Genomic DNA, 13841 nt, shown 5'->3' on the forward strand with positions numbered 1-13841 from the left:
TGATCGTTTGAAATCAAATCTACGACAATTCGTGTTTGGATTACGGAAACATACGAACACTACCGAATGCCTATTTTCCTTCCGACGCGTTGCCTATTATCTATCGGACATGTTCGAGACACGAAAGTTAAAACCCATATGGAGCAGGTTTATCGATATTTTCCGATTCACGGCATACACTACACTACTTAACATTGGTTACGGGTCTTTAACTCTTTTGTCCCTGTTGATCAGCAGACAATTTTAACCCATAATCCAAACGATCACGAGATTTTAGCAGTTTGTTGCAGACGACTCTGAAAATTATAGTTGGATAAGATTTGAGCAATTTCGTGTCTCGTATCATATTTTGAGCAGTATATGCACACAATTAGCGATTGTCTTCTTTATAAAGCACAGCCATACACGTAGAATGATCAGTTAAGGCACGCTTTAAAATATCGAACATTTGTAGGATGAACTTTAATCTGGCCGTGTACATATACAATGGAAATTGATTGATGTTACACAGTTTATGAATTTGAAATGGGTAAGTACATTGTTTGAATTCATTTTTATATAAGAAAAAGAAAACCTCACTGAGTGCCCTATGGAAGAATAGTGACCTTCGGCTTCGGTCCATATACTATTTGGGGCTGCCTGGCTGGTCACTATTATGCCATTGGGCCTGAAGTGAGGTTTTCTATTCCTTATATTATACCGAACATTTTTGTGTTGATAAATGTCAATAGAAATATAAAAAAATAACACAATATAAACTGGTGTTTTAGAATGATTAAGAACATCTTGGATATTTGAAACAGCATATTTTTATATCAAAATAATTATGAATTGGAACTAGGTATTAAATATATAAATGTACTGATAAGAAGAATAAGAATATTTATATATGCTAGTATTTTCTATTACTGTTGTGACTTACACGTCTTTTTAACCTTATAAATTAGCAGTTGCCGTCTGATCACATTAATTAAAATTGGTTGCTTGTCTCATGTCTATACATTTGTATACTGAGTTTTATTAATACAAATTGAATTGAATTGAAAATAGAAGAAGTTGTCTTACAAATAAAACTGGCATAGGTTATGCTAAAAGTACACGAAGAACAATTTGATATCAATCTTGGATTAGATAGGGAAAATGGATGGGGAAATGGGGTCGGTGGTGAAGTTTTAATATCTTTTGAACATTGTAGGCAATTCTTTTGGATTCTTTTATCCTCTTGTGTGATCTTGTGTTTGCACAATATGTATACCGTTGCACTGTTATATCTTGTTAATATTGCCACATTGGTATACGACCTTCTGGTGCTTATAGTTTTTAATAACAGACACACACACACACACACACACGCACGCACGCACGCACGCACGCACGCACGCACGCACGCACGCACGCACGCACGCACGCACGCACGCACGCACGCACGCACGCACGCACGCACGCACGCACGCACGCACGCACGCACGCACGCACGCACGCACGCACGCACGCACGCACGCACGCACGCACGCACGCACGCACGCACGCACGCACGCACGCACGCACGCACGCACGCACGCACGCACGCACGCACGCACGCACGCACGCACGCACGCACGCACGCACGCACGCACGCACGCACGCACGCACCACACACACACACACACACACACACACACACACACACACACACACACACACACACACACACACACACACACACACACACACACACACACATTGATTTATTTGCTATATATAAATATGTATGTTTGATGGCGTATTATAATAAATCTCCTATATCGGAGGTAAAAAAGCATTGAACTTGTGGTTTAACCGATATATTTCATTTCGCTAAAGTACATAAACTATCTTCAGAAATCAATATCGCTCACTTCACACCCATGTCCCACCAAGCATGAACTATTTCATTCATTATATCGGCGTTTTAAAATGATTAATGATCGTCGATTGCGTTTAAAGGGAGTCCTATTTACAGAACACGTATACTACAGTATTCATTCCTTCACGTTTTTTGTTGTATGTCTTGTCTCAACAAATTGCTATTATTGGTAGAATGATTATACAAATCGTTGGTCTCGGTCGAAAAGGATGTAACTCTAGCTTTCTCGGTCGAAAAGGATGTAATTCTAGCTTGTCACAAGCTGGAGTTACATCCTTTTCGACCGAGACCAACGAAATAGTGTTGTACCCTTTCTTAAACTTTACTTTTAATAAACTGTTTTTGAATTAGCCTGGAGCAATGGTCAAATAGGCTTCATACATAAATTAATGAGGCTTACTTTTTATACGAGATATTATATTCGAATTCATCTTGTTTGGTCCATGTTATTGGGTAAGGAACACATATTAAACATTTAATTGATTTAGTCATGTTTTCTAAATTCCTTTTCTTTGGGTAATTGTATTTGATAAGGGTTAGGAAACCTTTATATAGAACATACTTTACATACTTTACATTTGAGGAGCGGTCTTAGTTAAATGAAATATATATTATCTAGACTTTGATCAATTATATATCAACGACAAGTAACAAATCCACACTCCTTGGTTTATCAAGCGTATTTTGGCAAGGGAAAATGTTAAGTCTTGCATGTGAAATGACTTTGTAAATTAAGGTAGTCCATATATGATCAAATTGCTGAGGAATCGTGTGATTTCGGAATCATTCGTAGGTCACGGAATTTCACTTAGTGAAAAAAACATCATCGTCTCTATAACGACTTCATGGAGACGAACCCATATTACTCGGTTCGTGAAATAACGTGACTATCGAATGTTTCCGGAATAACACGACTCTTCTACGAATTAATGATACAGAGGCTATGTTAAATATATCGATCGATCAATGGTGTAAATCAAATTCTCAAGGACACGAGCCACTCCTAATTGGCAATGAAAGACAAGTTAACTTAATTGAGGTCGAAGATTACAACAAGTTATTTTGAATCAATTTAGACCGAAGTACGGCGATTAGTTCTAATGAACATAATATAACTTTAACCCATTAGTTAAGATATACCCGTTTATCAAAATTGTAGTAGCAAACGACTTTAGAAATTATTGTTACCTTATGACATATTCAGTTATTATACTTTATGAACAAAATAACAAAGGGTAGGAAAATACACAAAATAAACACAAAATAAGTTTTTCCACATTGTCAGTTATCGACGAAACCCCACGGTATATATTATGTATAATAATATAATACATAGATGCATGTTTATTTTGCGGCCGTGTGTATCCGACAATGATAATCGGTTTGATGCCTTCAGGGCGTAACTTTTGCTTTGAAAATCTCTTCAGCTTTTTAAAATCAGAAATTTCGCCCTTTTTGATGACTAGAAGAAGGAAAGAAAGATCAATTCAGTCAGACAGAATATTAGACGATCGTATTCATACGAGTAACCAGTTATCGTGTCCTATGTTGATTAACCCATTACCAACCAATAATGAGATTTTACGAGTTTGTTGCAAACTGCTCTAGAAATAAATGTTGAAAATGAGAAATTGCTCAAATTGAGCAATTTCTCCTTTTCACACAATGATTTATACCCTAACAAAGCAATTTATTCATATTCTATCACAATTTGAATAACTTTCTGCAACCTCTTTCAAATTGGAACAGTCAAGAATTTGTCGTTTGGTAAAGTTTTTTAAAAGTATTTGTTGAGACTAATTATTTGATGATAAAGGATAATTTTGTTACAAATATACGAGTATTCTTCCCCTGCAAACCCCCTATGTAAATGTCGCACATTCCAAAATATGATTAATTGTAAACTTGTTTATACTTATAGGACATACATGTAAACGACATCGTTGCCCTTTTTTTGCAGGTAAAAAGCGAATTGGGAACTTTATACGCGGGATTAATTTCCTGAAGCCGAGAGAAGAGCAAGGATATTGGAATCAACTTGGAATCAAAATTCCCGACATTGAAAGTGAAATTGACTACGATGATGATGGCATACAGTTCGATGAAATGAAGGTATGAATTGGGAAGATTACTGTCATAAAACAAATCGTGAGCACTGTTTCTTTCGTGGAGGGATGAGAACATCTCACACCTAAAGGAAATATACGATAAGTTTATTTATTACTCATTATCTAATATCACCAGCAAAGGAAACAATCGTCGGGCTCGATCAAAAAGGACGTAAGTACAGCTTGTAAAAGCTGCAGTAACGTCCTTTTCGATCGAGACCGATGAAATACTTCATCGTGTCTATTTCAAATATTTCAGTTTGTAAGCCCCTTTGGTATTGTGAAAGAATATTATCAATCATTTCAGAACCACGTGCTCTTATTGACAACTTGTCCATAATGATTAATGAAGAGATTAATGTATGTTGTTTTCGCATTTATATGATCATAAAGGAAATTGCCTCATCAAATTTTCAATAATGCCCATATGATTGCAATATTATCAGGAAATATTATTATTTCCTTTATGTTCCAATCAATGCAACAAAACATACATGAATCACTTATAATTGCTTCAAGTTCGGAGAAAATGCGATATTTAGAATGGCAGACAAAGGAATTTGTATTCATTGTGATGTGAAGGAAATACGTTTCTAATCATGTGATCTGTTTGAACCAATGAAATTCGTTGATTTGACAGCTGAATGTTATGACTGCAATTATTTTCCAAAAAGAAGTTATAATAAATTAGATACATCGAAGAAAGTTCAATAAAAGGGTTCTCCATGTCTGGGTCCGATTTTTTCCATTTATCCCCGTTTTGTGCAATTAAGGGCCGCTGGGTAATGCGTTATCACGAATCGTATTAGACGATGTTATATCACAAGATTTGTGAGTTTAGTAACTGTTGAACGTTTCGGTAGTAACACGATTACTCAATGAATTAATGGCGGACAGCTCGCTTGTGTTTCTAGGATGGATTCGCAGCGTTTGCAGAGAAGGTTTGCGTACCAAAGTTTTGCCCTGAACGAGATTCCGGCGGTTACTGGGCCGCACAATGGGCTATTAACTTTTTGATCAGGCTTGTAGGGTAAGTCTGGCCCCCTGGGTTTATTCAACTTTGCGTATGCTCAAGTCAGATCCGAACTCATAGAGTCCTGCCTTACCCTTTACCAAACGACACATTTTGGACCCTTCCAAATCAAAAGAGGTTGCAGACGACACATTAAATTGTATTATATCAAAAACAATTGATTTTGAAGTGTAAAAATCATTGTGATTAAAGGAGAAATTGCTCAAAATTAGCAATTTCTCCTTTAATCGCAATAATTTCTAGAGTCGTCTGCAACAATATCGTATTATCTCGTAATCGTTTAATAAAGGGTCAATGGTTGAGTAAAATTTAACCTGCTTAACTTTTTCTGAGATAAAAATCCGATGTTCTTATTAGTTAAACGTAACTTTAGTCAAATACAGTGGACTCTCGATAAGTCCAATAAGCCAGATACACTACTTCGAGGTAAAACAACTTCGAGTTATCAAATTTTTAACATGAACACTTCTTGTGGTTATAGCTTAGTACAGGGTAAAAGTAAGGCCGAAGCTCATGAAGGAGCTTGCAGCATTACTTCCAAACTGAATTAAGCTTTCTCTGTACGTTTTCGAAACATGCATGGATTTTAAATTAAGAGACATTGCCAATTAAAAATATTAGAAGGGACAAAGGATTTATTTCGAGATAACAAGTTTGATTGATCTGACTTCGACATTACAAAAGTCAACTGTAGAAGCAAATTAAATTCTAAATCTTTGAATTTGGGTCTTGCTTGAGCATGCTCAACGTGTTATAACCTCACTGTATGGAGAGATGATCCAAAAGTGTTGTCACTACTCACGTTGCTGTAAGACTACAAAACACAAAACTTCAGATTTTAAGTCATCATTGGACGTATTTCACTTGATACATTTTAAGGGAAAATAACTAGTTTACGGGGAAATCACATTATTATTAGATATTTCTCTCTGTCACTGTTCTCTGTATTCCATATTGAAATAGTAAACAGTTCAAACAGTGAAAATGAGGTAAACAAGACTCAAAACGTCGAAGGTACCTCGAGAAATAGTGGATAACATAATTATCGCGGGTTTCATTCGAAAAGGTCGTAACTTAGCTTGTTACAGCTGAAGATACACCCTTTTCGAAGTATTTCATTTCATTTTTTGAACAGTTGGCAACGGGTTCTGATTTGCTGATCATTTTATGCAGAAAATAGAGACAATCCAAGAGAATCTTAAAGACTTTGGCAACTACACGCCGATTGCGAAAAAGGTCACACAATGTGGAAATTTTGAAAAACGCACAGAAGTTGAGATCAGAAAGCTAATAAATCAATTGCAAACAAATTCCTGCGAAATTGATATCTTATCGACAAAAGTGTTAGGGTTGTTTTTAAATGAGCTTCTTCCAACCATTTCTAAATTAGTAAACCTTTCTTTGGAACAAGGAGTATTCCCTGCGAAGTGGAAACAGGCGGTAGTTAGACATCTGTTTAAAAAAAGCCGGCCTTGAATTGACGTTTTCAAATTACGGACCAGTGAGTAATTTGCGATTTCTGTCAAAATTAATTGAAAAATCAGCACTCTATAGATTAAACACCAATGATAGTGAAAATGATCTCCTCCCAAAGAACCAGTCTGCTTAGAGACAATATCACTCTTGTGAGTCGGCATTACTAACACGTGTTAATGATATCCTAGCTGCAATGGAACACCAAGAGGTAACAGCACTCATTGCACTAGACCTTAGTGCTGCTTTCGACACCGTAGATCATGAAATACTCTTTGATGTCTTGAAAAGTCAATATGGCGTTCCTGGTGTGGCGCTGGACTGGATGGACTCATACTTGTGGCCGCGAAGTTGTTGTGTAAGTGTGAACGGAGGAATGTCAAAATCACGTGAGTTGAAATGCAGTGTCCCACAAGGAAATTGTTTGGGTCCTTGGCTCTACCCTTCCTTCTCTGTCTATGGCTTTGCAGACGACCATACTGCCAGCAAACGTTTCAAACCGATTCTATCGGAAGAAACTGAAGCCATCAACGAACTCCAAGATTGTGCGCAAGAAATAAAGAATTGGATGAACAGTTATAAACTCAAAATGAACGCTTCGAAAACCGAATACATAGTGTTTGTTAGTCGCCCTCAATTAAATAAATGTAACACTCAGGACATTGATGTATGTGGTGACAATATCAAGCGACAATGTAGCATAAGATATTTGGGCGCATTTTTGGATGAAACGTTGAACTTTAAGGAACACATTAAGAAAAAGTGTAGATCTGCAATGTTCAATTATTTCAAAATAAAAAGCATTCGTAAATACTTAACACAAGACGCCACAGAATTTAATTTCCCATTTGAACTATTGTAACGTTATTTTGTATGGAATCTCCCAGTGTGAATTTGCAAAATTACAGCGTGTTCAAAATATGCGCGCAAAATTGGTTTTAAGCCGTAAAAAAGTGACAGTTCAAAACAATCACTTCAAGACCTGCACTGGCTGCCAATCAAGGCTAAAATCGAATTCAAAAAATTCTTAGATACAGGTTTAACTGTTCAATTGGTAATGCCCCTGCCTATTTGACCGAACTTCTATCCACTCCGATTTCTAAACGTAATCTTAGATCATCAGCATCATCAATAGGCTGTTTTAATGTACCTTTCAAGAAGAAAAGATCATTCAGTGATAGAATTTTCAGTACTGTATGTCCAAAAATTTGGAACAATCTACCTTTGAGTTATTAAAAGACAATGTACTTCAATAGACACTTTCGAAAAACAACTAAAGACATACTTTTTCGGTGACTATTTTGCATTATTTTTAGGTAATACGTGATGTACCTTTGATTATTGTAAGTTTTTAATTTGTGTTTAGTTCTTTCATTTCTATTATACAAAGCCTTTGAATACATTTTATACGTAGAAATAGGCGTTCAATCAAATGCTCAAGTTTCACCCTTTTCGAACGAGACCGCCAGTATACCAAATTCACCTGTGGATCGACTTGAAACACATTCATTTTAAGAGCCATAAGATGGTTGAAAAAAAAAACTTTGTTAATTGCACCAAGAAATTTCGTTTGAGAGATTATTATTTAAGGTCACGTGATTACTTTAAACATTTGCCAATGTATAAGCATTCACAGGTTATACATGCAATTGTAGTTTTGTATAAAACCAAATTGTTTGGCTAAAAACTCTCTAAACTTAGAATCGGCCATTGAGAGAACGTGTGGCCTGTTTGGCCTGTTTTGCCAGATGTTCTCTCAACGGCCGCTACTAAGTTTAGAGAGTTTTGGGCATTTCCATTTGGCTTTATATATATATAATATATATATATATATATATTGGTTTCGAACGTGATTCAACACCGTGATTTCAGGGAACAAGAACATGATGAGGCAGTCTCTAAAACATTCGGTAAGGTATACGCTGACACGTGGCTAGCACTCCTTAAGGCAGGACCAAGCTCCGCACAAACAGAAATAATGTCCAGATTCCAAACGTACATCTTCGAACAGTATATCATGGTAAAGTAATATTTGTTGTTTTGTTTTTAATATCGTTTGTTTATTACTACTAGTCAAACTAGGTTTACATCCATTTAAACATAAAACCGGCTAAATAAAGATATGCTATGTTCGTCTCTCTCCAAGACACCGCCCTTAGTCAATTGTTTCAAATATTTGTATTCTAATAGCCATGCAGATAACGACTTAAGGAGATATTTGGACAAAGGAAGAAAACCTCATTATAGATTCCGTGCATATATCTTGCAAATCTTGCAAATACCAGCTCCAGATCAACATGTCTTGGTCGAAACCTATTAATTGTTATTCCTGTTCTGTTAAAACCGCGTGAAACACTCATAAGCGGCTTTCCGTGTTTCAAACTAGTACATGTAAAGACAACGCACGCACATTAAGGACGATAATGTACTCACCATATTATCAACTGTCAACACAATAGCCATAACTTATAGGGTCGCATCATAGTGTGTGCAAAGGGAGTGCACTAAGTTCGGTTCTCGGTGGACTCAGCTAGTTGTCGGAATTTTAAATCACGTCTAGCTGTCCTTAAATATAATGAGCTGCGACATACTTTAAGTCTTAAATGTGCACACCTATTTAACACGAATGCACCACTTTTAACATTTACTTATATTCAAAAGAAAAGTATTTATTTCCTCTGCCAGATCAATCAATGGTCAAACGGCCGAGTGCTAATTTTTAGAAATACACGATAAGCGCGAGTATCATGACGATCAATTTGGCTAATGTTGAACTGCTATACTGCTCGATATTTAGCCACAAATAGCATAGAACTTAAAACCCAGAAAGCTCTAAAACTTAAAAAAAACCATAAAGCTCTGTTAGAGATGCCAATGACCAATAAATACAGTTAATTATTGTGTTGAGTTTATTTTCGATACATTTATTACGTGTTGCAATCCCACAATGTCTTGCACACACATATTATTCTACCGCCATTTCATGAGTGTGACGTCACAGTTTGTTTATCTTATCATATCGAATTGATTGGCCGAAATCCTCACACATGAGGATTTCAGCGAATCAATTCGATATGATAAGGTAAACAAACTGTGACGTCACTATCAAACATACCGGTAGGAATTAATCTTAACTAAACTTGGAAGAGTAAACAAATACAAATACAATAACATGACATGTTTAGGAAATTCTATTATCTATGTTTGAGTTTGCTAATACTTTAAACCTTTACCAAACAACACATGTTTGAATGTGCCAAATTATGACTATGATATATTGTTACAGAATAATAAGAATTTGATTTAGTTTGGTAGAAGTCACTGTGATAAAAGGAGAAATTGCACAAGATGTGCAATTTCCCCTGTTATCACAATGATTTATAGACTCGTCTATAAAAAAACTCGTAAAATCCCGCCATTGTTTGGTAATGGGTTAAAGTCCCTTCCGGGTTCACTGCTCGTGCTGAACTTACATTGAAGTTACAATATATTGTTTTAGTCGCACTATATACTATTTTGATTCCATTGACTAAAATGTCGTTTATCCCTTTACCAAGCAATAACGAGATTTTACGAGTTTGTTGCGGTTGACACTAGGAATCATTATGATAAAAGAAGAAATTGCTCAATTCCCTTTTATCATAATTTTCTACCCTACCAAATCATTTTCTTCATATTCTATTACAAGTTTATGTGTCGTCTGAATCCTCTTTCAATTTGGGACGATCCAAAATGTGTCATTTTGTAAAGAGTTAACCTGTTTATCGTTATCTGATATAATAACTCTCAGGGCCTTAATAGTTTCACAAGCATTGATCTATTCTTAATACGTTTCTTCGACGTGTAACATTTATTTAAATAAAAAAGACCAACGACAAGTATTTTTATTTCAGAACTGTGAACATAAACAATTTGCTGAAATGTTCTCCCAAATGAATATTACATTCCACTACGACGCGTCAATAGAAAAAGAGCACGAAGAGGGAGAATATGCTGACTGTGTAAATAAAGCCATCGGCTATTTATTTGAACGCATGGAGTAAGTTTGTTTTTTTAAGCATGCACCTGTATTATTCTGGCGCAATTACAAACATGCATATTTCATGCGGAAACATCGGCTATTGTAAGTTCTTTTATGAAAACCATAAAATACGGTTCCATATAAAGTATTACCAAGTGACTTAAGCCACGCCACATTGTAATAACTTACTTATGCTTTTATGTATTCATCCGCTATTTCGGTAAACGTTCATAATATCTCATTTTATTTTGATACAATTTTGATAAACATTATAAAATAAATTATTTGTTTAATCTATACATTTTTTAAATCTATGAAAAGTATGAAATGTGTTGTTTTACAGAATCGTTACCAAGTCTTGTATTTTCTACCCGTTGTGTGATCCGATACATTATGTTTCCCCTTTCTTGAGAAGTACATGTTCTCGGAGATGACAGGCTGAAATAATGTCCTCGTTAAATGAGGTGGACAATCAACCTTATATAGTAGCCTTTTAAACATAACCGGCATGGCAGATTGCAAAGAGGAACAACTTTTGACGTCGCTGCGAACGTATCGTTTTCATCTATTATAAAGGACTTTACTTGAGCTTGTGACAGGTTTAAGGCAAATCCCTTTGAAAGAGGTCAACAACATACATTGTACATTATACTTTCAAAGCATATCATCCATTTTACTTTTTAGAGAGAAACAACTGATCGAATCACGGAAAGAATTCCTGGATCTGTACCATCACTTCCAAAAACAGCAGTCTGGTCTATCAGCGACGTTCGCTACATACGTGGGTTATCTACTCAGAGATATGGCTTCAAGATTCCCCGACAAAAACCCATATGGTGTATGTATATGTAAAATCCAGAAAACACCCGACATCGGTTTAACGTTGGCCCAAAGTTAAACCGAAATTGCTAACGTTTTCTGGGTGTATAGATAAATAAATATCGTTTTAAACCCTTTCAGCGTCATATGTGTATTATGCGACACTGAAAATAGCACAGTATCAGATTGGAAAACCGCCTTCAAACTGGGACAGTGCTGTTTTCTATGTCGTTTTTCACATATTTAAAGGTTTCTTTAGACACTAAGAAATCAGTTTTATCACAAGATTATTTCAATTTATTTCAATTCATTTAAACCAAGATGCATTAGACAAATTTGAATTATGCTTCAAAAGAGTAACTTTTCAAATAAGATCTTTAAGTGAGATTCCATGTGAATTCCACCAAGGGGATTATGTTTATGTCTGTATGAGTAGATAGGGCCACTACATAATAAATTCATGAAATGTATTTTTAAGTCCTAACACACGAAGTAGTTAAATACAAAAAAACCTATCTGATTTTACATTAAAAAACTTGAGAAATTTATGTGCTGAGTACATGTGACAGAACACGTCGTCTTTTTCTCCAAAAGCATATGTCATCAGCGTGTTACGAATATTTGAAAGGGTTCGTGTAATTTCCTTTGATGTCTTGTTTCAGGAAACGAAAGGGGTTGGGTCTACTATTTACTTTGATGTCTTGTTTCAGGAAACGAAAGGGGTTGGACATGTAGACCCAAAAAGCGTAAGTATTTTAGAGAATCATACGTAACAATCTATAAATAAGGCACCCTGAATAAACGTCTGAAAGTATCAAACTGTCGGATAGGAAAACTAAACCGAAATTGCTAACGTTTTCTTGGTGTATAGATAAATAGATATCGTGTTTAACCATTTCAACGTCATATGTGTATTATGCGACACTGAAAATAGCACAGTATCAGATTTGAAACCGCCTTCAATCTAGGACAGTGCTGTTTTCTATGTCGTTGTTTACATATTTAGAGGTTTCTTTAGACACTAAGTAATCAGTTTTATCACAAGATTGTTTCAATTCATTTCAAGTCATTTAAAACCAAAATGCATTCGACAAATTTGAATTTGGCGTCAAAAGAGTAACTTGTCAAATAAGATCTTTAAGTGAGATTCCATGTGAATTCCACCAAGGGAATTTTCTTTATGTCTGTATGAGGAGATAGGGCCACTACATAATAGTTTAATCAAATGTATTTTTTAGTCTTAACATACGAAGTAGTTAAATGCAAAAAACGTATCCGTTATTACATTAAAACACTTGATAAATACATGTGCTGAGTACATGTGACAGAACACGTCGTCTTTATCCAAAAGCATATGTCATCAGCGTGTTACGAATATTTGAAAGGGTTCGTGTAATTTCCTTTGATGTCTTGTTTCAGGAAACGAAAGGGGTTGGACATGAAGACCCTAAAAGCGTAAGTATTTTAGAGAATCATAAGTTACAATCAATAATTAAGGCACCCTGAAAAAACATCTGAAAGTATCAAACTGTCGGATAGGAAAACTAAACCGAAAATGCTAACGTTTTCTTGGTGTATAGATAAATAAATATCGTGTTTAACCATTTCAGCGTTATATGTGTATTTACGCGACACTGAAAATAGCACAGTATCAGATTGGAAAACCGCCTTCAATCTAGGACAGTGCTCTTTTCTATGTCGTTTTCACATATTTAGAGGTTTCTTTAGACACTAAGTAATCAGTTTTATCACAAGATTATTTCAATTTATTTCAAGTCATTTAAACCAAGATGCATTAGACAAATTTGAATTTGGCGTTAAAAGAGTAACTTGTCAAATAAGATCTTTAAGTAAGATTACATGTTAATTCTACCAAGGAGATTTTGTTTATGTCTGTATGAGGAGATAGGGCCTGTAAACAATAATTTCATCAAATGTATTTTTTTAGTCCTAACATACGAAGTAGTTAAATGCAAAAAACGTATCCGATATTACATTCAAACACTTGAGAAATACATGTGCTGATTACATGTGACAAAACACGTCGTCTTTTTTCCAAAAGCATATGTCATCAGCGTGTTACGAATATTTGAAAGGGTTCGTGTAATTTCCTTTGATGTCTTGATTCAGAAAACGAGAGGGCTTGGACATGCAGACCCAAAAAGCGTAAGTATTTCAGATAATCCTAAGGTACAGTCTATAATTAAGGCACCCTGATTAAACGTGTGAAAGTATCAAACTGTCGGATAGGAAGACTATGAGGATACACTCCCTTTGATTAGAACGCCATAATCAGCAACACAAAGTAAAACAATGAAAGAGATTATTGAAAAAAAAACGAGAAAAAACGACACGCACAATATATTGCCAGGGTATAACATGCTTTTATGATTTATAAGACATTAATAACCACATCTACTTTTCCGCAGTTGTTTTAAAAACGTTCCTGCTGTATATCTTAATCTCAACTTCACAAAAGTCAAATAAGTTTGTAAAAAGCAG

The 13841-nt window shown here is 35.4% G+C and overlaps 1 protein-coding gene across 1 annotated transcript in view; it reads left to right on the top strand.

Moving 5' to 3' along the window:
• Nucleotides 1-330: 330 nt before the first annotated feature.
• LOC127875397 (uncharacterized) overlaps nucleotides 331-13841 on the top strand; it is a 29634-nt gene continuing 16123 nt past the window's right edge. Inside the window, exons 1-9 of the mRNA XM_052420451.1 lie at nucleotides 331-529; nucleotides 3846-3997; nucleotides 4908-5023; nucleotides 8372-8519; nucleotides 10393-10538; nucleotides 11205-11358; nucleotides 12050-12085; nucleotides 12759-12794; nucleotides 13470-13505. Coding sequence (XP_052276411.1) covers nucleotides 526-529; nucleotides 3846-3997; nucleotides 4908-5023; nucleotides 8372-8519; nucleotides 10393-10538; nucleotides 11205-11358; nucleotides 12050-12085; nucleotides 12759-12794; nucleotides 13470-13505 — 828 coding nt within the window. The 5' untranslated portion in view covers nucleotides 331-525. The remainder of the gene's footprint in view (nucleotides 530-3845; nucleotides 3998-4907; nucleotides 5024-8371; nucleotides 8520-10392; nucleotides 10539-11204; nucleotides 11359-12049; nucleotides 12086-12758; nucleotides 12795-13469; nucleotides 13506-13841) is intronic.

Source organism: Dreissena polymorpha, chromosome 3, assembly GCF_020536995.1.
Source record: "Dreissena polymorpha isolate Duluth1 chromosome 3, UMN_Dpol_1.0, whole genome shotgun sequence".
NCBI lineage: Eukaryota > Metazoa > Mollusca > Bivalvia > Myida > Dreissenidae > Dreissena > Dreissena polymorpha.